The sequence below is a fragment of the Mixophyes fleayi genome, chromosome 4 (assembly GCF_038048845.1).
Source record: "Mixophyes fleayi isolate aMixFle1 chromosome 4, aMixFle1.hap1, whole genome shotgun sequence".
NCBI lineage: Eukaryota > Metazoa > Chordata > Amphibia > Anura > Limnodynastidae > Mixophyes > Mixophyes fleayi.
The window spans coordinates 214,885,605-214,910,948 of record NC_134405.1 but is presented as its reverse complement, the minus strand read 5'-3'; the positions used below and the strand labels follow the sequence as shown (position 1 = coordinate 214,910,948).

Genomic DNA, 25,344 nt, shown 5'->3' with positions numbered 1-25,344 from the left:
ATTACATTTTGAAGCGATATTCTGACAAAAGTAATAGAAAACACAGTAATTCATTGTACACTCAATGGAAGACTGACATGCAAAAATAATCAATGCTTTATTAGACGAACACTAAAGCCAAACAAAATTCAATGATCAATTATTGGGAGATATGTACTAATGTACTCTTCCTACTCCATTTTTAGAGCAGACTATCGCCATATAAAATATTTATTTATTATATATAACACAGCTCTGCTAAAAATGGGGCAAAGGTGTCAGTGGATTTTGGCGCTCACAGGAGGGGAGAGAGTGACAGGCATGCCGGATTATAATGAATAGACTCATTACAGTGCGTATATACTGCCAAAGCAGCCAAGAGGAGCCAAATATGGGGAAAGTGTGGAAATGTGTGCTGTTTCCTCTATATTTTCCTTAATAGTTAGACCCCATTGTTTTTATTTATTAACTTGCACACTAGATTGTAAACTCTCAGGAGCAGGCCTCCTCCCCGCTTATTTTATGTCACATTCATTTTCCAGCTACCTTGCCTGTCACTGTATCTTATGTATGCTGTTGCAAGAAGGTCCAGTGCTGTGCATTACTGTGGTACTTTACAAATAAATGCTAATAATAAGAATAATTAGAATAATAAAAATTACAAATTGTTGTTTTAAACCATTTTATAATCTTGAACTGTAACTAATAATCCTCTTCCTACCTCCAAATGTTTAGATTTTTCTATTAGGAACAGTGTGCACACACTACCGCTTCATGCTGTTGCTCATGTGTGTGGTTGTGTTACAAGGTGCAGGGCCACCATCAAGAGGGTACGGCCAGTACTGCTGTGAGGGGCCCGGACAGTCCTCTCCGTCTGTCTAGACTCCCTGGACTGTCCGGGCCCCGCAGTCACCAACCGTGCCTCCCGTTTTTTTTTTCATACCTTCTCGATGCTGCAGGTCTGCCTCCCAGACTCTGATAGGATGGGAGCGCGGCGCGGTGACGTCATCACCGCGCGTCACACTCCCAGTGTGTTAGTGACCGGGAGGCAGAGCTGCAGCATCGCAGAGGAGAAGGTAAGTAAATAAGCTATTATTTTTTTTGAGGGGGGGGGGAGAGGGAGAGCCTGGGGGACCATAATTGTGGAGGGAGGGGGGAGAGGGAGAGCCTGGGGGACCATAATTGTGGAGGGAAGGGGGGACCTGATCTGTGGAGAGAGGGGGGAAGACGGGGACCTTAACTGTGGAAGGGGGGAGAGTGGACCTTAATTGTGGAAGGGGGGTTGAGGGGGACCTTGATTGTGGAGGGGGAAGGGAGAGGGAGACCTTAACTGTGGAAGGGGGGGAGAGGGGGACCTTAATTGTGGAGGGGGGGAGAGGGAGAAGGGGACCTTAACTGTGATTGTGGGGGAGAGGGGGACCTTAACTGTGGGGGGAGAGGGGGACCTTAACTGTGTTTGGGGGGCAGAGGGAGACCTTAACTGTGATTGGGGGGAGAGGGGGATATTAACTGTGGGGGGGTGGAGGGGGACATTAACCATGGGGGGGGTGTGTAGGGGGACATTAACTGTGGGGGGAAGAAAGGGGGACATTAACTGTGGGGGGGAGAGAGCGGGACATTAACTGTGGGGGGGGAGAGAGGGGGACATTAACTGTGGGGGGGACATGACATTTACTTTGGGGTGGAGAGGGGAGAGGGGGACAGTTACTGTGATTGTGGGGAGAAGAGAGGGGGACATTTGCTTTGGGGGAGGGGAACATTTACTGTGATGAGGGAGTGGGGGGGAATGTACTGTGATGAGGGATAGGGGGCGCATGGATGGCGAAGATCGAGGGGGGCGCATGTATGGCGAAGATCGAGGGGTGCACATGTATGGGGAGGGGGACACATGTATGGGGAGGGGGGGGCGGCCAGATTAATCAGTACTGGACCAAGGTGGGATTAATTAGTACTGGGCCCCAGAGTTTCTGATGGCAGCCCTGACAAGGTGGCATGCTCATAACAAGTTGGGATATACCACAAACCCCAGGGGCACTTCCGAAGCACTGGGCTGCACCCAGCCCCTCTCCCACTAAACACCCCCATTTGAATCTCTTTTTAATATAATAACTTGAAGGGTTTAGTCTGGTGGCATGATGTACTGCATCTAAGCTTTTTCTCTCCCTGCTAATTGCCCCTCCTTCATCTAATACAGAGCATCAGGAATAAAGTGTTTGCCTGCTGCACAAGTGCATAATCTACTTTTGCACTTGTCCATTTGCCCATTCAGGCACTAATAAGGATGAGTAGCAGATGTGCTACATGAAAGCCTGGCCTTTGCAAATGATTACACTGGGTGCGGTTTATACTGTGTATACAGAAAGACAATAAAGATATTGAGAAATATGATGAGCTGATGACCTTGAAACCATAGAACAAACCACAGTTTTGAATTTCCAAACTATTACAAATGAGCATAACTCTTAAAGGAAAAAAATGTCACAATAAAACAATGAGAAGCTAACAAAATAAAAATATAAATCTTGTAAATGATTCTACTAGATTTGGTAAATGACAATGACAGTTGCAACTGTAAGCACTAGATAAATATGACAGCCACAATGGAGAACATCTTTGTTGATGAATATTAGATTCAATTCAGATTATATGAGCTAATATAAAGACTGATGTAAAATTTGCATCTAGATGCTCTAAAGTATAGAAGGCAGCTGATGTTATGGCAAGGTAGGGATTATGGAGCCCGTGGGATCAGAGATCTGTACATGTTAGGATTGTGGAGGTTTTTCATATACGTGTGTGATATCTACTGTATAAATCCTGCTATTATTTAAGATTAATTATGTATATTCACATATGCCATATGTAACAAGACAAATGCTGGTTAGAAAATTAGTGTTTTCAAAAGTGTATATAAATATTATGTTGGAATCAAGCGCAAGAGACAGCACAAGGACAAGTTTGTGTAGCCCTAGTCAGTACAACTGGCCAGAAGATACATACCAAAACAATAGCAGCAAAAGAAATAGTGTGAACAAGAAAAATAGCAGTTTTGTCTCTACCCTTAAATTGTTCTCACAGTTTTTCAAACATTTACTATGTGCATTGTAGAGACAATAGCAAAACAGGTGGGAGTATGTAATGCAATACTAGCATTATTTTCAATCCATATAGTTCCTGACTCCCAAGAACAGACTGCCTTTACCTAGGATTGGTGACAATATGCTTTTAACACTATTCCTCAAGATTCCCCATACTCTCTTACCATGTTTCTTTGTCTGAGCTAACAGTAGCTCAGAGTAGCTAAGAAATTAAGCATTTTCCAACCTGGATGTGAATAATATTTATTCTATTGATGATATAATTAACACAGGGACTGAGGAAAAGGAAAAAAACAAACAAAAACAATATCAGCCTTTTTTCACTTGCACTTCTGATCAAAAGGAAGTGGCCAACCACACACTTAAGTGAACCTAAGTGTTTGATTAGTGCGCCAATGGCTAGAGGGTGTCTAAAACACTGAAACTAAAACTCATCCAGTGATTTTAATGCCCCTGAGGGGCCCCCACATGGAGCACCAGTCTCTGACAGGAGAAGCATCCAGCAGTTTACAGGTGAAGCTGCTGACTGCTGCTCCTCCATATTAGTGTTATACTGGGAGTATGAAACATTGACTATGATGCCCCAGCCAAGCACCACACTCCCAGTCTGAGAAGCGGAGAATGCCATTCCCACCACTCGCCTGCAAAGGTAAGTGGCTGCGGAGTGGGAGTGCTGCTTCTGAGTATGCTGGGAGTTGCCACCGAGGCTTACATCGGCCCTGTGCAGGGCTGGCTATACGTAAGTTTGTGATGTAGGGACAAGTGAAAAAAATAAACTTTTAATACAAGTTGCAAAAGAGTGGGGACAAACTGAAGCCTTTATTAAGAACAAGACTTCCAATTCTGTAGTGGCCCCTCCTAGTGTTTGACCCTGTCTTTATGTGGCAGGGTCCCATGGTGGCCTTGGTCAACTTCTGCTTACATATAACAAATGGAGCCTCAGATGTTTGTGTTGTTGTGTCATCCACTGGGTCTATACAAAGCTTCAAATTTACAACATTTGAGCATGCAAATATAAGGTTTGGCAATTTGTTCTACTTGTTAAATAATCCAATCAAACCATGCGTTACTGACTATCCTGCTCCACCTATAGCAAAACTTGCGGCTGAAGTGTCTGGCTATTTGTTATTTTAATTCCCTTGATTTCTAATGTTAAGGCATGTATATACTATGACTGCAACTTGTAAACAAAAAATAAGTAATAAAATATAAAACTGAACTGGGCTTTCTGCAAAATGTGTGACAAGGTAAAGCGCTTTCATAATGTGAATATGTGAACACACAATGCTATATAACATGTACTAAAATGCCAAAAGTTTTGTCAAAAAGAATAATAGAAAAAGAAGAGTATAATATAAAATGTAAACTATTACTCAGAAACAGCTGACAGTGCACAATAAGTCAAATATCACTACTAAGGATTGAACAACATGAAACAGTGACAGACTTGTCACATCATATGCATAAATGTGATCATTAAATCCAGCTCTGCTACCACAGATGTTGACAGGACATAAGGCAACTTAATAAACATTACCTTTTATTTCCAGAATACAGATGAAGATTGCCAAGCTCATGAAGAGCTTGGGCTTTAAGGCTCTGTTGTCTGTCTGAATGAAGAATTTCTGTTTTCAAAAATAAATAAAGAAAAAAAAGAAGACTTTCAGATAGTTTAACAATGTTATTAGTTGTAAATAATTTGTCCTATACAAAGCTGTTAAAGTAAACATTAGTCACAGTACAGCACTGCATAACATCCAATTCAGTGGTGGAAGTGGGGGAGTATGCGGTGGTATGTCATACCGCCACTTCTCCTACTGCCTTTCTTGTAAATTCCATTCACTTATATTCCCATTACATATTTCATATTGCCACTTTTAAATTTCCACTTCTACCACTGATCCAGTAACATAGTTAAGCCAAGTAAAACACCAACACCTGTTTGTCTACATTTCGGGGGGAATTCAATTGTGCACTATTACCATTAGTACAGTAATCTTTAAGGCTGATTTTTGCTTGCAGCTCAGGGAGTAGCAAGCCGAAATTATTATTTATTATTATTACCATTTATTTTATATAGCGCCACTAATTCCGCAGCGCTGTAGAGAGAACTCACTCACATCAGTCCCTGCCCCATTGGAGCTTACAGTCTAAATTCCCTAACACACACACAGACACAGACAGACAATCAAACAGACTAGGATCAATTCGTTAGCAGCCAATTAACCTACCAGTATGTTTTTGGAGTGTGGGAGGAAACCGGAGCACCCGGAGGAAACCCACGCAAACACGGGGAGAATATACAAACTCCACACAGATAAGGCCATGGTCGGGAATTTAACTCATGACCCCAGTGCTGTAAGGCAGAAGTGTTAACCACTTAGCCATCGTGCTGGGTTAAAATTACCATATGAACAGTAATAGTGCGCAATCCGCGTTACTTGCGAAAGTAACAGAGCCAATTGAATTCCCCCCTTACAGTGGAATGTTGCCACAGAGATTATGAATGAGTATAAATTTGTGATCGTGTATACCTCCATTTCACCCACCCTAGTCTATTTTCACCATGCAGCATAGTACACATCTGTGTAACATTAACAGTAAAATTTAACCAAAGGACAGATAGAATGGTGATGCAATTTTAAAATTGGGCAGAAAATTATACTTAAAGGTGGGCTGAATCTTAATACAAGTACAATACTACTCTGGTTCTGATTTCACTACATTTCCCTGCAAGTTAATGGTATCAGACCCAAAGTCAATATAATCCTGGGTTTAAAAACACTAGAAAAGCAATGGTAATTTTAAGGACTGTTATTCTGCAGATCATAATGACCCATAAATATATTCTTACGCTATTCTATGCATAATATGTAAATAAGAGGGTAAACTATGTTGCACTGGTTACCATGGTTTGCTTTTCTCCATAGGACCTTTCATTATTAGGTTAACCTACCATGTGTTTGCCTTGAAATACATTTGCAAATAAATGGATATGTCAGTAAAAGATAAATGATATATTGGCAGATGCATGGCACACTATGACAAGCAGCAGTGACTGGGCTTACAAAGTACAGCTTTGGCTGTGAAGTAGAATTCCTTAGCACTGACAGGATGAGTGATTTAATGAGTAAACCCACATGCATACTAATCCTTGCCTCAGGTAACAGGACTTGTTGATTGTGACACCCCATCCCCCCACCCCCAGCAAGATGAAATTAACTTGATATATTTGGGTATATTTTTCTGTCATTGTCTAGCTTTGCAATAGCTGTTAAATCCTGAAGTCATTAATCCCCAACCCACAGATTAATTGATCTAGCACTGTGGCTTGTTTCTATCAATGAAAGAATAAATGTCTCACCGATAGTCTTGTCATAAGAAGCTATAACAACTGAAAGGTGTGAGGGAGGGATAGCCTTGCTTGCAATAGAATACACAGAGAGAAACTCTTCTTCCGAAAGGTCAGGAGGGACAGGGCGGTGCGCTTGTAATGCACCAGCAGAAAAACCCACTTTCCCATACGATGTGTATGGACTCATCGGCCTTTCTTCTGGATTTAACCCTGAAAAGGAAACAAGATAAATCACACCATAAAATAGCCATGTATACCATACGAGAGTTTAAATTTACTGAGGTGTGAAGGGAAATGAAAACATAAATGTGTGTTTAATATTTATATGCTGCCCAGTAATATGGGAGAAAATACCAATACAAATAAGTCTTTCGCAGGAAAGTAGATATCTTATATCTGTTGCGCAGAGAAGCGGTCAAGGAACGGTGCAAGGTCGTCCCGCACACATGCATGACGTTTGCTTCAGTGCTGACAGGCAAGTAAGGGAAAGAAATGAGCATGGGTCAGGATTGTCAACTATCCGTAAATATGCTATTAGTAACAAAATACTGCAATTTTCATCTGTAACCAAAAAATAGAGACATTCCACTGACAATATTATTTTATTCAAGTACATAAGAAGAACTTAATCACTTGTTTTGGGACTGTGCGATTGTCAACCTCATATCTACCATCTGTGCATCATCGTCATTTCTAATGGCAATTACTGCTTTCACTTTTCTAGAAATTTGATGCAACATAAAAATGCTTATGAAAAAAATGCTTTTGAACGGTCGTTTTTGTTAGTGAAAAGTAGTCACAATAGTTTGCGAACCCTTTTTTAATTTGGGATGATAGGAATACTCAAGATGGAAAAAAGGTTGAAATTGTGTTGCACCAGTGCCCTCTAGTGGCTGACAATCTCTAAACTGCACTAGAGGTGGTTGGGTATAATATTTAATGTTAATTCATGAGATTTAGGCTACAAAGAGCAGTTTATGACAACTACCTAGTTGAATTTTGTAAGTTGTATCGTCTTTAAGATATGTGGTTTATGTACAAGGAAAATATGAAAGTAAGTGTAGCAAATTTCCACGTCTGCCGCCTCTTGGTTACTCTGTGTGACCGTCTTCTGAGGGCATGTCTGGTGGAGGAGTTGGGGCAGGGTAGAGTATGTTAATGAAATTAATACTTATAAATAGATGATGATGATGATGATGATGATGAATACGTCATCTCCCCTCCTCCGTGCAACGAAATCCTCTAACACCTCTGAGGTGCTGGAGGTCAGCTCTGCTTCATTTTTCAGCAGAGCTGCGTTGCATGTAATAACTAAATGTGACATATGGCACCAATCTGTTTAAAAAAATGGAACACTAAGGATCTATGACTGTTAGTACATAAAGTCCTATGTACCTGCTCACTTATTGGCCCTAACCTACTGTCTCAGTCAAACCGAAGATGTTCCTTGGCGGTGCACAGAAGGGCTGAGACCCGTTGTTCATCTTGTAGCACACTGCTTCCGTCATGAGGGGGCATTGCCTGCAGCCGCACACTATATACCCCCCCGTCAACTGAGAGACAGACAGAGAATCCTAACCCGCCAGTGTGATTGTGTTTTAAAGACAATCAATCAGCTCAGCCGAACAGCCTCCTCTGCCTGGTCTCTACCGACAAAGACATGAATATAGTGTGCGGCTGCAGGCAGCCCGCACCTGCTGGAAGAGAAAAAGGGGGATCCCCACAAAATTCCCCCCCACCCACTCACAAGAAAAAAATCTTGTTCCGCCTGTGGATGGGGAGAACATACAAACAAAGGAATTGAACCTATGAACCTAGTGCTGAAAGGCAGCAGTGCTAGCCACTGTGCCACAGTGCTGTCCAGTGTGCCACAATTTTGTGATGCCATAGAAAATTTATATTCTTGCATTTAATACCCTAGATAGCTCTCAAAAATAATTTACTAATGTGCAATTTGAGGTAGGATGTCGACATTTTGCCAACATTTGAATAAATATGTGTGTGATATATTGGCTTGTTGAACACAGAACTACATGTAGGTTCTATGCAGATGTGGCAAGCTATGAATGAAGGATCACATAGTGCTTCAACAGTCTGCTGACCTTTTCCTAAGTCCAACGTTCGACTTCCTTTAATATAGCATGTACAAAGTGATCCTAACGTGAGGATACTACTACTACTAGTTCAGTGTATCTTTTAGATGTCACCAGTAAGTCATTGTTAGGGTTTTAAAACTAGTGATCATAAGATAGGCTTGCAGTACTATTAGACATACATGGTTCATGGTACCTTGGCTATAAGCGAGGAATAAAGTGAGTAGTTTTCTGCTGTGTTTAAATGCTCTGCTTGAGTATTTAGATTTCTGCAGACTGTCGCGGAAGCAAGCAAAGGTTTCCATCACATCCACAGGAACACATGTAAGTGCTTCAAGTTGTTTACCATCTGGAACAAGACAAAAACTGGGTTGTTACATGACCTCTTACATGTGCACTCATTTATTTACTATCTATAAGATATTTGTGCACCTACTTTTTGAAAACCACCCCTTTTCAGGGTAGCAAATAAAACTATCATGATTGGTCATTCAAAAAAATGATAAAAAAAAAATGTTAGTGGCTGTCAACAGTACATAAACATTCTTTTTCTGAGAGACTTTGGGAGATATTAGACTGTTACAATACGCCTCCTTTATGAAGGGGTATGGATTTTTAAGATAAGTGGTATTTTTTAAACAATAATAGAAGCTGGAAAAACCATTATGCTTTATTGGTATTTAAAAGGGATTCTTCTTTTAGTCATGTGAGTTGGGGTGACTGATAGGGACTAACAGTACATTTATAACCTTACTTTGCATGACGAGCTCAGCTAACATAATCGGATGTGCCTATGTCCTACAAACACACCAGCACAATGGCTTTTATTAAATTAGATACATATTACAGCATAAACAATATAATTCATTATTTTAAACAAATGCCTGTTTGGATGTGTTTAGCAATTGCTTAATCCACTGCTGTCCATATCTGTCATAGGGTGAACTATAAAATATCTTATGAATAGCGGTGCTATGGATTCTTTTAACCATAAAAAAGAGCCTTGGAGTGTCTTACACATTGTTAAAATCACATTTTATTATATTGTTACCATATATTTTACACATTTTTTGTCAAAGACAAAAAAGACAACTGTTGAATTTACACAAATCTTTCAGTTTGACCTTAAAATATAGTTCCTGACCATTAACGTGTATTACATTAGTGTGGCCGTACTTGTCTGGTAACCATTTATAGGTGAGTGATGTCTTTGTGTCTCACTTTTACAAATCTCATCAATGGGATTTATTTATCAAGTTGGGAAAAGCCCCAAATTTGCCTGCGTACTCCTATTGCTATCGCCATATCAGGATGGAAGAAGCAAAGGCTCACCACATAAAAAAATGCTTTATTTTTTACATTTTTAAAAAGAAACTCTTTTGTTGTTATGTTTTTTTTAAAAAAATAATAAAGTTTTTCTTCTATGTATTTATTTTTAAAACAATGTCAATAACTTTATTTATTTTATTGAACCTTGAACTGGAAGCCCAAGTCCAGTGCACAAGCTGGCTCACTCAAGCACAGAGTGACCCCAGACTGGCCTTGCGAGTGGTAAAGCTCCACTTGCCGCTGCCAGCCAGTGTCGCTGAGGAAGCTGTGCATCACTCAGCTGCACCGGTGACATTTTATTTATAAATTGTGCTGCCGAAGATTTCCTATCACATCGACAGGCAGGGATAGAAAGTCTTAAAAATTGCAGGGTCTTCATAAATAGACCCCTATATGGTGAACAGGATTTTATTCATTTGAATGAATGGAGTTATGTGCATTGTTCTGAAAGTGCATGAAAAGGCCATAAAAGTGCACAGGCATTTCTATGTGTATGTATTATTCTGTACTGCAGGGCTCCTTTCAACTGAAGTCCTGCTGAATACACGGAAAAGCACATTCATATGTGGATCAATTCGTAAAAGCATTTGTTTAATGCATTAAAATAAAAATAAATCTACAAATATAAAGAAAAACAACATATCTCCCACATTTAAAAGTGGTTAAAGTAAAATAGTGCATGGGCAATGAGGTAGAATGAGTTTGTAGTGGTTAGTTTTTTGTTTTGGATAAATGGACTTCCACAATACAGATTTAACTTAGCTCTGACCTGCATAACCAATATGTCGCCTCCGATCAATTTCAGCTCCAGGCTTCCTCAATTTATTAGCGATTGTGCCAACATGATGTGGTTTACCAATGTAATTCCTGCAGTGCATCTAAAGAGCAAAAAAGATTAGGAAAAATAAAAACACATATTTATTGTGTGAATGTTGCTGCTTCATAAATAATCCAGTGTGGGAAAAGACTGTTTATTCTGTTCTTTATATTTATTTTCTTGTTATGTTAAATAAAGTAAAGGTTATTGGAATTATTACTTTTTAGCAAAAACTGGTGAAAAAAGACTTTATATTCATATTTTATTATTTGGTTCCAGTTATGGAGTGTACAAACAATAATGAGCATATAAGCAAATACATAACAGCATCATAAACATAAAATAGTCTGAAGAGAATGAATGTGAAATTATCCAGATAACAAGGGGATGGCAACAAAATGTACTATATCCCTACAAACTACACACAACTGAAAGTTCAATTCAGCCTTTTGGGGTACCAAAAAAACCCAAAACATATTTACTATAAATGTCCATTTACAGTGCCTACGAATGTCCCAGAGGCATCATAGTCATAGTAGGTGTGGTGGGCAAGATTACTGACGTTGTAAAGTAGGGGAACTCGGGAACATAGATCTAGATTGCACCATTTGACAATGTCTGGAGGGTAAGATCAAAATCTGTAGTGAGAGAGATGCATAGAGTAGTGCAACACAGTTAAGTCCCTTTGGAGAAATTATGCAGGCTACACATGTCTATCTACACCAACCGGCTTGTAAATATACTACTGACTGTTTCTAGCTCCACCCTGGAGACCAGACAAGAGTGCACCTTATGTGTTTCTTTTGCACATTACTGATACAATCAACCGGCCTATATTACCAGTTAAGCATCTCTGTGCATAGACCTCTCACAGAAATATGGGCTTCCTTGACATATCCTGAACACTCCGCTTTGCACCTTTATGCAGCTTCTCCTACTAACACAAAATTCTGAGGGACCCGAATGTCTTGCACTAATCTTCTCTTGCACTATTACACAGTTAAAATATAATGTAAGAACTAGAGTAGAGTAATATATGCCATTGGTTCTGGAATACATGGTTGGATAACTCCTTCTAAATATTTGCTACACAGCCAAGATAAAATTAGTTTTAAAAATTAACGTGTGCATGTTTTTTGCCCAGAGTCATTGGATATGTGCACAACAAATGTGAATAGCATATTTTTATGAATGCATCACTTTAGCAGTGAACTTGTATTCCTTGATATGTATAACGATAGTCTCAGTCATGACCATGAGAGTGTGAGTATTCCTAGAAAGTACATAGAAAGACTGGGAACCTCAATCCCAAGCTATGCATTTAGAAAAGGTACACACACACACCTGAAAAACATCACGTTTATCTTTATTTTAAATGGCTACTGTAACAAGCTGCTGCTATCAGAATAAATGTCTTACACTTATTCATTTTAAATTTGAGATCTGTAAATAGGTAAAGAGTGCACTTTGGGCATAAGCAAAATAAAGTGCTCTACTAGCTCCTAAGTCCCCTGAGTTGCACAAAGACAGTATTAACAAGTTGGCAGTGCTCAGAGAATTGTGGATACAGAGGAGACTTGGCCCATTACTCTTGGAAAAAGTGGAAATGGTTTAAGGGGAACTAAACATGGAGAGTGTGGCACGAACCAGTCAAGCCAGGCCGGGTCCCTCACCACGTGAGTAAATACCACTGGAGCGCCTCACTCTATCACCCCTCAGGTTCAGCTCCACATTCTTTAGCACTAGCAGAGCACAGTCAGGCTCCAACAGAGAAGTGGCCAGGAAGGACTCTAGGCATCAGCTGCAGCCAATGCAACAGAGAGACCACAAAATATTCTGGTTCGGTAACAGTTGAGAAGGAAGCCGATCCTCATAATCGTATGTCAGACCAATCCAGTCGTGCAATGATAGTCAGCCAGTGGAATAGTTTAGCACAATATTAAGGGTAATATGATGCTGCTTTCCTTGACTGTGTTGGCAGTAGAGCTAAGGGGTGAATACTTTCAAGAAAGGAAAGTATGTTTTAATTGTAACAATATAAGTGAGATGTCAAACAGACATGCAGGGCCTGATTCATCAAAGCACATATCTGCCAATTTTGAGCGTATCACATGTAAAATCACTCTGTGCAGGCCCAGATCCAGGACAGATGGCTGTGGACTCGGCCCTGTCCGCTCTGTCTTCGAACGCAAAGAACACACTACACCTTATGATTTCGGGGAGTGAACAGCGCAGGGAAGGGGCATTTTGCTGTAGTCATTGTACAGTAAGGGCCTTCCAAACTCAAGCGCACATAGCCATGTCAGAATCCAACTATGAGCGTCTCAAAGTTACTTGTTTTTCTGCTGTATTTCTTGCTCCAGTTACAGGACTAGTCCTGATCAGTAGTGATGACAGTCTTGTATGCATGCTACGACATGTGTTTCTAATCCCAAGCAACTAATAAAATGTATTTTATCCTCTGTAGACATTAACAACATCCTAATAAAAGTATTTAATTGGGAGGGGGGGGGATAATTAAAAAAAAACACCTTTTTTTTCTTTACTGTTTTATCACTAATGCCTATATTATTAACAGGTAAAGTTTAAATTAATATTTTTTTTCCTGTGCATTTTTATAATCCACATAGGTATTGGAAATATCCTGCAACGTCTTGTGTAATAGAGCACAGTAGATCTGCCCCTGATTTCAACAGCACACGTATCTTGAGATCTGTGCCTTCACGAGTTAGGGAGTGCGCAAAGCCAAAATACATGTGTTTAATACTAAACGCAGGTTGCGCTCAGAATGCGTGTCTTCCTCAATCAGGCCCACCGTGTGTTGTCTGGCACTCAGTTGCCCAAAGGCATTTTCATGCAGATTTAGATGTTTAAGTGTATGTGATGCTAACTCCTTTCTCCATTTATGTGATTACTAAATAATGTGGATAATTTGTGACCCTGTCCGCTGTCAATGTCAGTTCTTCATGAGTTTCAGGTATGAGTGTTGGGAAGGGAGCTACAAAGTTAAGTAAAAGGATATAGCCAAATATCTTATTTTTTTGATAATCGTGATTGTATTTGCTTATTTATTTTATTATATAACTGTTTAATGTGAATGTAACTGCTCAAAGATGTTTGAGATATGGTGTACACCATGTGGGGTAGACATTTATTAAAGTTAAACAGCTGTGCAGCCAGTCTACATCAGCTAACAACTGATAACAGAGGATAATAGATTAAGTAAAGTTATATATAGGGGCAGATTCAATTGGCCGCAATGTTACTGAGAATATTGTCGCCATGCTTTATTACCGTTTATACAGTAAAAAGTAACCCTTACTTTTGCTTGCAATTCTATGGGGCGCGAGCAAATGTGAGCAGTACTTTCACTAAAAAAAAATTCTGCATAGTGTCTCGCGGCTGTTCTGGCACACTACGCGGCAATGTTTTTTAGAATTAAATCTGCAGCAGAGTGTCAAATATCCTGCAAGGATATGGAAAATGTACATACTGTATAGTCTACAAGTCTCATAGTCTTAAGAATTGGCAAAAGGCTTTGCTTTAGCAAACATAGCTTATGGATCTTTAAACTGTTTAACTTCTAAATTGTAGTAGTATTGTGTGTTTAAGGTATTTAGGAAATTGAGGACATTTTTCAATAACTAATTCCTAGGGTAATTGAGAGGACAGCTATTTAATATCTCATGTATTCTAACAATTCTTATGGCCATTTATCTCCCTGCTCCATTGCAGTCTATAGCTGATGTGTCATTCTAACTCATAGGAGAAAGCAATAATAAGTAGATAATAAAACTAATAATATTACAAGTAAATATGCAGAGAAGGGTCTTTGTGCTCAATAACCCATGCCCATGAGTTTTGCTGAATATGTATAAAAAAGTAAAATCAGAGTGAAAATAATAAATATACAATTATACAACGGTTTCTCCTGCCGCAACCCATTTAACGTTTCTCAACACAGACCCCACATATAAATAGCTTCTCCGACTTTGCTGGATCCTTCACATGTGCGCTTGCAAATAGCCCCTCCTGCATTCACTGGCAGTGCTGGACTGCCAGTAAATAGTTAAAAGAGTTCATGGAAGAGGGGGACTTCACTGGGCTCCCAGAGCAGCCCTGGCATGGTAAATTACAGCATTGTTTCCTTATGCACTGCTGCGATTTGAAGTGATGCATATTGATTGACAATCTTTATATACAGACCCCTAAATGAAATCTTTCACTATGCTGTAAGTATAGGATTTTAGCATTCCATCATGTCATAGGACAGAGATTAATTAATGTATTTACAGACATTGATACATACAGTGTGGAATGTGTAAGGATCGGTTTAATTAATAATCTGAGCATTACATTTGTATAAGACCAGTCTTGATAGCTAAGATAGATATCTGTGTCCTCCTTGGAGTGGAAGAAAGACAGGCGGAAGAAGCAGGTGTATTAGTAGTAGCTAAGCTTGGGGGTGCAGGTTCAGTATTGAATAAAGTTTTTCTTTCTTTTCATATTTTTCAGTCATAGGTCTGCATTTAACTACTGCCAGCATGGTTTGTTATATTCATTAACGGCCATCAATATGTACATAAAAATATAATTTTATTAGGTCACATTTATGCGTGAGTGTGGTAAGAAATGCGCACAGTTTAGATTGTTTGCCATGGGTGCCAAAACCACATGTTCTAGCAGTGTATTTGTCTAACATAAGAACACAATGACAGCAGTTATCAGATCTCAATCATTTTTACTAACATTTTACTTTACAAACAATATATACAAATATGTGCAGCCTTTGGGGCACATTTCCATACTTTTTCTAAAATATAGAACAAATAGTTATCAAGTAACTAACCTTTCTATCAGTTTCCTCCATAGCGCCATTGAAATAAGTCTCTGTACCTTCTGCTTTAAATATTCTGCCAGCCAGCATCCTCTGTGCATGAACCAACAGTGGTGTTACTTGCTCAGTAAATCTCTCACTGTAATAAGGAGACATGTAAATGATAATGTATAATACTATCTGGGTGCGTAAGAAAATTACAAACTTTCATGAAAAAGGGTGTGAAACTAGGCTTTATGTATCTTTAAGATGGCTCTTAATTCAATATCAGAACTAGCTATTTTTACATTGCTTTCCCTTAAAACATTGAACAACAAAGTGTCTCGCTACAAGACAAAAGCGTCTAATGCCCTAGATATTAATACTTTGTAACAGATTGCAAATCTATTTTCTGGAATATAAATATTGCCATTTTCAGCAAAGGTGTTAATAAGTATCTGTGAATCAGAGTTTAATGTCTTAGATAAAAGTACTTACTGAGAGAGTAAATTGAACTGAATTGCGACATGTACCAAGGTTTCCCATCTTTTCAAAGAGTTTAAAACTTCTATGGCTTTGAGAACCAGATCCCCTATCCAGCGCAGGTCAATTACAGTGACATCATCAAAGGGGTATTCAAAAGTGAGATTAGATCCACCCTCTTCATCAGCAATGCCACCCATGCAGCTCGGGACACTAAACTTTTCATCCTCATCGATAACCTAAGGATGCAAATTACACACTTAAAAAAAAAATCACTTATCAGAGAACTAACACAAAGGCAAAAAAGATTCAACAATTTATATTTTAAAATGCTTTGTGCTCTTGCAATAATATAACTATACCTCTGTAATGTAAATGTAAAAAGAAACAAAAACAATTTGAATGAAAATTCTACTGCCATTAAAGCAGACCTTTCATCCTCATCTACATTGGTAACATCAAGAAGGATTTGCTTAGATCAGTTATGCTCAACCTTATAAATATACAATTTTGAAAATTGTAACATCAATAGAACAATCTGACTAAAAGCCTAATTGAAATGTAGTTTTTAACACACATACTCTTTGTAACAAAATCAGCTATAAGAAACGTGCACTCCCTGTCCTATACTTGCATAGTCTATACTAGCCATATTGCCTTTAGCATTATTTAAAATCATACAGAAATCACATGATCATTCAGAGCCAATGTACTGGTAGACGTTCTAGAGTTTGAGATGTCACAAATCATTTCCAAAGAGCACAGTGAGCATGCTCTAGCGAGAACATACATACATACATACATACATACATACATACATACAGACACAGACACAGACACACACAGTGGCTATACAAAGTATTCCTCATTATATTTCCTAATATTATGGAATAAAAATGGATTTATTCTTACCACTGAACAACACAAAAAGCACTAATGTTAAATGAAAAATAAATTAGTTAGAAATAAAAAAACGGACAATAATTGATTGCATAACATACATCCAAATAAATGCTGGACTAATCAATTGTCTTCAGAGATCACATAATTAAACTGATTGATTGGAGTCTACCTGTGCAAAAGTGTTTCAATTGATTTTTATTGATTTAGGTTTCAATTCTGCAGCCTGAATGTAAACATAAAATAAATTACGACTGCATTCCGAAACCCATAAAAACAAATAAAAAGGAATTTCAGCCTAACGCGTGTATTTTGAGTTACATGTGGCTGTGTATTGCCACATCAAAGTATACTATCAAAGTATCTTAATGCAACAGCATTTAAGATATGCAAGACATCATCAACAACTTATTGAAAACACAATTGGAGCAGGCGGGGGAGCCATGCACTGTGCGCAGGGTCGGATTGGGAACTTAAAGTGGCCCTGGAAAAAATTCTTGAAGTGGACTCAAGTGGGCGGGGCCAAATCAACTGTAGGTGGGGCCAACACAAAAGTAGGCGGGATTTAGAACTACAGGAATTTGGTTGTAGTAACATTTAGGAAAACCTGGATGTGATGACTTAATACATAGTGGGTCATTTCTAAGGCAATGCAGGGAAAAGGTTGCCAGTCCTGTGTTATTAAAATACATGAATCCTTTTGCATGTTCTGCGACTGGTTTATGCCTCTGTGCTCAAACTTGTTTAGTTGTCTACTAAACACATCCTTCCAATATTCCTTTCATAGAAACATATCTAACTTTGTTTAATAAGTTTAACTATTCTGAAACACTCGTATCTGATCAGTCTGCCAGAGCAGCATATGAGCACCTCACCGTACTTTTGCATCTTTCCCTGACACCATGAGCTGCAAACTACCAGTCAAATCGATCTCTCTCTCCTTAAATATATAAGAATGTGTACTGTTTGTTTCAAAAAATGCACTAAAAATAATCATTATAATAAATGGCTATCAAGTGCAATCACCACAAAGGTGTAATGCTTCAAGCATCTGAAAGAAAACACTTCTTTTGAAACAATTGTGAATGAGCCCTAAATGTGCCCAGTGATTGGTGGTGGTTTGAAATGATAACAGTGCAGGTAGGGTTTGCAGACAATGGTATAAGTGAAGGGGAGAGCTATTCCAAGGGTTTGCTGGTGATATATTAACTGCAAAGGAGGCAGGATTAATGATATTCTCAGTGCAATGGGTGCTGACCATATGTTCAAAAAAGGGATCTGAGAATGGGACCAGCCAGTGCAAGATAGAAGGCAGACAATGGAACCAGTGCAAGAACCACTAAAGTATGACCAGAGCTGGAATAAGGCTCATGTGGGGACTGGGGCATGTTAAACAGGGGGGTATCATATTAGATACATTGTAGACAAATACACAATCAAAGCTGTGTGCACAACTCTAAGGTGCACGTAGCTCTGCCTTCACGAGCAGTACAGTGTGAGCGGGACATACCAACCAATTGTCCTTGTAGTCGGACCAAATCCTGACTAAGCGAGACAGTCACCCAAAGTGGGACTGCCCCAAAAGATTCAGGACAGTTGGCAGACTGTCTTGCTCTCTCCTACCTGTTCTGGTCACTTTCACCACCTGTGGCTGCTGGTGTCTATAGCTTAGTTGCTGCTTGTCTGGATCCTAGACAGGATTTCCTTTGTCCAGCCCCAACGTTATAAACATTAAATTAATAGTATATACATTTAATAATTAAACCTATTACCCTCCCTCCAAACAGCCCCAACAATAAATGAATAGCATTTACGTTTAATATAACCATATCCCGCCACCCCATCTTAATTTAATAGGCCCCACCAATAAATTAAATTGCCCCACCATCACCCCACAAATAAAAGAGCTCCTATTAAATAATTAGCCCCACCATTAAATTAATAGCCTAGCTCCCACCCATGTACTACTAAGACAGCCCTCGTCATTCCTTCACATATTATTACAGCCCCCCTCCTTTCCTTCACACATTATAGCAGCCCCCTCCCTATAGTTTTGTATATGCAGCCTCCCCCACCCATAGGTTTCTATGTGCAAACCCCCCTCTATCCCTATAATGTTCTATATGCAGTCACCCTTTCCTATAGTGTTGTATATATGGAGCCTCCTCCTTCTCTATAGTGTTATACGTATGCAGCCTCCCCCTCCCTGTAGTGTTATACATAAGCAGCCCCCCCCTCCCTATAGTGTTATACATAAATAGCCCCCCAACTTCCTATAGTGTTATACATAAACAGCCTCCCCCCTCCCTATAGTGTTATAAATAAGTAGCCCCCCATCACTATAGTGTTGTAAATAAGCACCCCCCTTCCTTATAGTGTTATATATAAGCTGCCCCCACCAATCTATAGTGTTATATAAATGGAGGTCCCCCTATAGTGTTATATATATGCAGCCCCCACACTTACCTTTAGGTGCTCTTCTTCTTCAGCAAAGCTCCTCACTGGTCAGACAGAAAGTTAAGTGAACACTTCCTCTCTGAGGTCATTCAGTAACAGGCATGCTCACGATTGGCTTACTGTTGTTGTCCACTGATCACCAATGCCTTTGAACTTCAAAAAAAAAAAAAAAAAGAAGAGAGAAAAAAAAAATAGGCCTCGTTACACCATTGGCCTATCGGGAACTTCCTATGCCCAATCTGCCCCTGGCTGTGTGGCTGTACAGCTTGGCCCTAAAAGTGCAAATTGTACCAGCACTGCGGAGAGGTGCCTGCTCGACCCAAAGGCCCCGGGGCCATCCAACTAACTGAAGCTCACAGCCAGTGTTTCTACGTACTGTTTATAGTGTTTGGGAGCACCTGGAAAAATGTCCGTAACAATAGAAAAACAATAGAAAAAAATAAATTTTGGTAGGCAAAATTTGTTTTTATTGTAACTCTAAAAAATGGTTCTGTCCCCTGCTCATTCGCCCCTCTCCGGTTGGGTATCCGCTGGCCTAGACCTGCATTTACATGCTGCACAAGTTATTATTATTATCGTAGATTTGTAAGGCGCCACAGTGCTCCGCAGTGCCATTCAGTAGGGAAAACGGTACATACATAAAACAGGGATATGTAAGGTAGACAAAATAAACACAGACATGAAAAGGGTATGAAGGACCCTGCTCATTAGAGGGCTTACATTCTAAGTGAAAGAGAGTATAGATGAAATAAGAGGAGCAAATGTGGTTCAGAGTGGAGACAGTTGTGAGGATGCATAGTGTTCTCGGGGATAGGTCACAAGTGTGCATGCACAGTCGTTAGGGAGATAAGGGGGGTCCGACTCCCACATACCATACTATAGTGGACAGCGAGCAGTGGCAACTCAAGTGAACCACAAGCAAGCAGCAGAATAGGTAAATAAGCTTACTTTGGAGTGTGTGGCTTGCTGTGGCCCATAGTTTGGTCGCATTTCAGAATAAAATTTTATGTGTGTGTGGCACTGACTTAAAAAGTGTTTTTGGATAAGCGTTGGCAGCAGGTGTGGGCAGCTGAACACTGGCACTGGTATCATAGTAACTAAATAGATATCAGCATCAGTTTAAAAACAGATAACAAATTCTGCATTATTTGATTTTAAATTCACTTCATTATGGCAATTCAAGAGGGTTGGTCTATTGACATTTAGCACAGTCTGAACAAGGTCTTGCACAAGGGTGTTTGATCCACAGTAAAGGGAGGAGATGGAGAGGGGAGGCTGTGTAGTTGGATACCTTTGGTGTGTATGCAGTAGTCTCACACTAGCATTATTGCAGACTGCAAAAACAGAAAATAAGACAGGGACCTTTGTAAGTTTTGAGGTTAAATGAAGCATGTACAGCAGTGTTTTAAGTAGAAAAAAAAAATGACAGGGGGAAAAAAAACAGGCAATTTTGAGATTAAGAAAAAAAAAAAAAAAAAGGAGGGTTTTAAAGAAGCACATCCAATTCATTTGGACTCCAAGGTACCACCATATAATAATACTCGTCAGTATGTGTTAAAATGTAAACATTTTAATAAACATTAAAAAACATAGACCCATAAGTATAAAGGAAACAGTATATAAAAAATACCAATTAGGAACCAGGACGGCCATTTGTGTTAACCCACAAATTCTCCCCTTTCAGTGCACATAGGGGGAAGTTTTTATTGATCAGTTTTAAATCCCACAGTTGTTTCAATGGCTACTTTATAAAGTCTGGAGCAATATAACTCATTCATTTGAGCAAAAAATTAATTGCACGTATTAATGAAAAAACATAAATGCCACCCCAGTATGTCTTTAATTCAGAGATTTTGACTAGGAAAAAAACGGTCGCAACAGGGAAATCTGGAATTTCTGCTCGCAGCTGCACTTTGCAACTAAAAGTGAGTATATTAAGAATGAAAAAAAATGTTGTGAATACTTCTGCATTCAATTATTGTCTATTTATTTGTATTTAATCAGTAAGATTGTCCTGCATACATAAGACTATAAGGCTGTGTATATATATATATATATATATATATATATATATATATATATATATATATATATATACATATACATACACACGCACACACACACACATACACACAAACATAGATGTACAGCTGAATACCAGCCTTATATCATCATGTATGCCGGACCACGCCTTCCCTTAAATGAACTGTGCTTACCAGGAGATGATGTGCCACAAGAATATGTCTACCACGCTCCAGCACACAGTCATTGATTGTATATTGATTGTGTGTGTGTGTATATTTATATATATATATATATATATATATATATATATATATATATATATAAACACACACACACACACACACAAATATAGATCTACAGCTGAATATCAGCATTATATCCTTATGTATGCAGGGCAATCTCACTAGTCAATAATGTTGAAGAATCACCTCTGAAAAAATATAATCAATGACTGTGTGCTGGAGCATGGTGGACATATTCTTGTAGCACATTATCTCCTGGTAAGCACAGGAGATGATGCAAGCAAATGGCCATTGCAGGGTGATGACTTGAATAATGTCATCACACTGAGCTCCTCCCTCCGGCTTCTCTATCCGGCCTGACTTCTGGGAGATTGCCAGACACTCTCAGCAGTCCAGGAGATAACCCACCACTTCAGGACTCTCCCAAGCATTCTGGGAAAGACGGCAAGTATGGTCCCATGTGGGACCAGATCATTAACTAATGATCATGAGAATGCATTCTAACAATTTACTATGAACTAGTGATGTCACTAAGGCATAAAATTAATTGACAGTGCAGAAATGTCAATAATTCCTAGTGAATAGATAGGCTGCATTATTGTCAGGGGAGGGCTAGCAAATTTTAACCGGGGGGGGGGGGGGGGCAAGACTCGACTCAGCAGCCTATTAGGAACATTTTAAAGGTAAAAAAATGCAGGTGGCCCAGTGACCCAGCCCAAGGTAGCCTACTATGGGACTGGCACAGGAGGCAGATGCCCCCTCCCCCCAGTCCAGCCTCCCACTGATTATTGTGAATAAAGGTTCAGACCACAAAATTGCTACCTCTAAAGAGCATAGACATGTGTGACTAATGTACTCTAATGGGTGGCATCTTTTATAATAATGTATTGTAAAGTAACAAACCTTCAGAGAGAAAAGTGTACATACTCCTTTCTGTTGAAGACATATGGAGGCGCGTTCCGTTCATATGTAAACGTATCAAAATATATTTATTGTACATCCTATATACTAAAGAAAGTGTTTGCAGAGACAAACACTAGTAATGAAAGCTATTTATTGTGCCTAAAAATATTCAGAAGGAAAATAGAAAATTTGACTGAGAAAGAGTAATGCTTTCTGGCTTCATACCAGAGTTTTTCCAACACACTAATGAATCATGTGCAGCATGAAATTTCAGTTTGCCAACAGCTTTATTCCTCTGATTCTCTCTGCTGAATGGACATTTTTAATTGAGTGGACTAAATGTAACATTTTAACTTTGGCAGTCTGTGACAACTTTATTTCTCATGGGTGTGCCAAATACTCACTATTTAAACAAATTATTCTCCTTTGTGTTTTAAATATGATAAGCTAAGTGAACGTACTATATTTAGTGAGCAATATTATAACTCAGTTAGTGCAATTTACAAACTATTGACCTAATTTATTAAAACACTCTGGAATCACATTTCAAACTACTCTGGTTTTACACCAATATACCTATATGGTCTGCAGAGCACACTTTAAGGAGTCGCCTACTTTCAGGTTTTTAGAGACGCCACTGCATATATCAGTCAGAGATACAGAGGGGCACACAGTGCGGCACATAGCCTAGGATTTAGATCATTATAGAGAATAATCGAAGTCAGTGACAAGTGGACCTAGGGACACATGGACCTCTGAGTCTTCATCTGTGGCCCCCAACTCCTTCCTACTTTATTACCAGATATGTTTGTTATAGCTTGTAACAATTGTTTAAAATGATAAGTGTGGTGCGAAAGGATAACTAATAGACACCGGTCTGCTCAAGGGGGACTGGAGAGCCCCTGATATCATTTATTAAACAAAGAAGCCATTCCTAAGAGCCCTGATTGTAGGACATCGCCTGAGCCATTTCGACATGCTGGACAGGCAAAGAGTTGTTAGGGACTGATTTTACTCAATCTCATACTGTAGTTAGGGGAAGACACTCCTGTTAATTCCAAAGCCATTCTGCCATTAAGAAATCATATTACACACCAATGCCTGCGCTCCAAGAAGAAAAATGCTTAACATAACCCAACAAATTAACTTTATCCTTTTTCTACAATACCATTGCTTTGATTGAAAAAAAAAATACCTGCAGAGATCCAGTGTTTTGTAGGGTGAGTATCATATCAAGAATCGCGTCTGCTGCAAAATACAATGGCATCCATATTTCGTTGCTCAGAAGATCTCTTGTTATGGGAAACAATCCTTCAGTGGCTTCAAATTGTTTTGTGATTAACTGCAACTCAAGGACAAGGTTCCAAAGTACTCGACTTGCATTCTGTAGTAATGTCCAATGTCCACTGCGATGCGCTAAAACCTAATTATTTGGTAGAAACAACCTTAACTATGAAAACAATTTTTGAACAATTGTTTGAAATAAAATAGTACAGATAATAGTATGTGTATATATAATATAGTAAGAAGTTAAGATATGTCACTCATAGGGTTCCCAAACAAGATGCCATTTGCACATCAATTAGCGATGAAAAGACATCCTATATTTTATGACATCCTTCTTCCTTGTCACCTTGGTATCAAATTGTTTAGAACACTTTGAAAAATCAGTCAGGCAAGGTTTATATTGTACATATTTGCACATCAAAGACACCCTTTATGACCCCTTATGTTTTAAGGACAATCTGGAAGATAATTCAGTAAGAATATATTGCCCATTGTGTCTATTATGGGAAAGACAAGATTATAGAGACCACATGATGGGAAAATCCCAGGGTATTATGGGGAAGATATGGTATAAAAATGAGACATTTTGAAGTTAGTTCATTAAGGAGCTGGAGTGAAGTCAGTTGGTGAGGAGACAGCATGAAGGACCTTAAACCTCTAAAAGAAAGGTGGATATATATTACACTGATATATTCTTGCAAGGATACACTATGCATATTAATTATTCAATATTTGTAAAACAGTTTTGTGTTTGTGTTATGTAACTAGTTAAAGGAAGCATAATTAGAAGACTTATTATCATTGTGTTTTATTTATCTTGTAATTGGAATGACCTTAGAATAAATTTATTAATAAATAGAGCTGAGTTTTCATGTCAAATTTACTTTTGGAATCATTAAAACTAAAGATATATATATTAAATCTGCATTAAATATATAATGTCAGGCTGCATGGTTTGGACAAATTCTGCATAGTCAATGAGCCAAAAAAATATATCTACGTATATAGTAAATTTATCATTACATAGATATATTTCTTGAATGGTAGCTATATATTCAGCAGTCCCCTTTAAAAACACATGAGCCAGTCACATGCGCATACGTATAAATGTATATAAAGGTATGATTGGACTAGTTAAGTAATTTTGGCATTTAGTTATGAGTCAACCAATTGTAAGCCTGGTGTAATGTATTTGCAGACCTATATATGTGAAATATAAAAGATATATCTATATATAGATATATATTAATACTTATATGTTAAATAGAATAAAGATAAATATAAAGATCCCACAACACTTGTTACCTAAATGCAAGATCTGGCTGGTCCCTCTATCTGCAGCATGTTTGATTAAGGATGGGGTCTAATAAAAGAGGATTTATCCTTTGAAATAGTGACATCATGATGGTGGATACGTAGAAGTGCTGACCATATCTGCATCAGGGTCACAGCAGGCCTTTGTACTGGATATGTACGCAGTATGCACTCAACATAACAGTGAAACTATAGTGGGATTCATAATATACCAAGTCACAGAAGACATTGTCAGTTATGATGACA

At 38.8% G+C, this 25,344-nt stretch overlaps 1 protein-coding gene across 1 annotated transcript in view; it reads right to left on the bottom strand.

Annotated features, from left to right (window-relative positions):
* The window catches only part of CFAP54 (cilia and flagella associated protein 54), a 234,432-nt gene that overhangs the window by 74,144 nt on the left and 134,944 nt on the right, over positions 1-25,344 (bottom strand). Inside the window, exons 37-43 of the mRNA XM_075205979.1 lie at positions 23,693-23,920; positions 15,986-16,209; positions 15,521-15,647; positions 10,624-10,732; positions 8,722-8,874; positions 6,442-6,642; positions 4,615-4,702 (exon numbers count right to left, since the gene is read on the bottom strand). Of these exons, the coding sequence (XP_075062080.1) occupies positions 4,615-4,702; positions 6,442-6,642; positions 8,722-8,874; positions 10,624-10,732; positions 15,521-15,647; positions 15,986-16,209; positions 23,693-23,920 (1,130 nt within the window). The remainder of the gene's footprint in view (positions 1-4,614; positions 4,703-6,441; positions 6,643-8,721; positions 8,875-10,623; positions 10,733-15,520; positions 15,648-15,985; positions 16,210-23,692; positions 23,921-25,344) is intronic.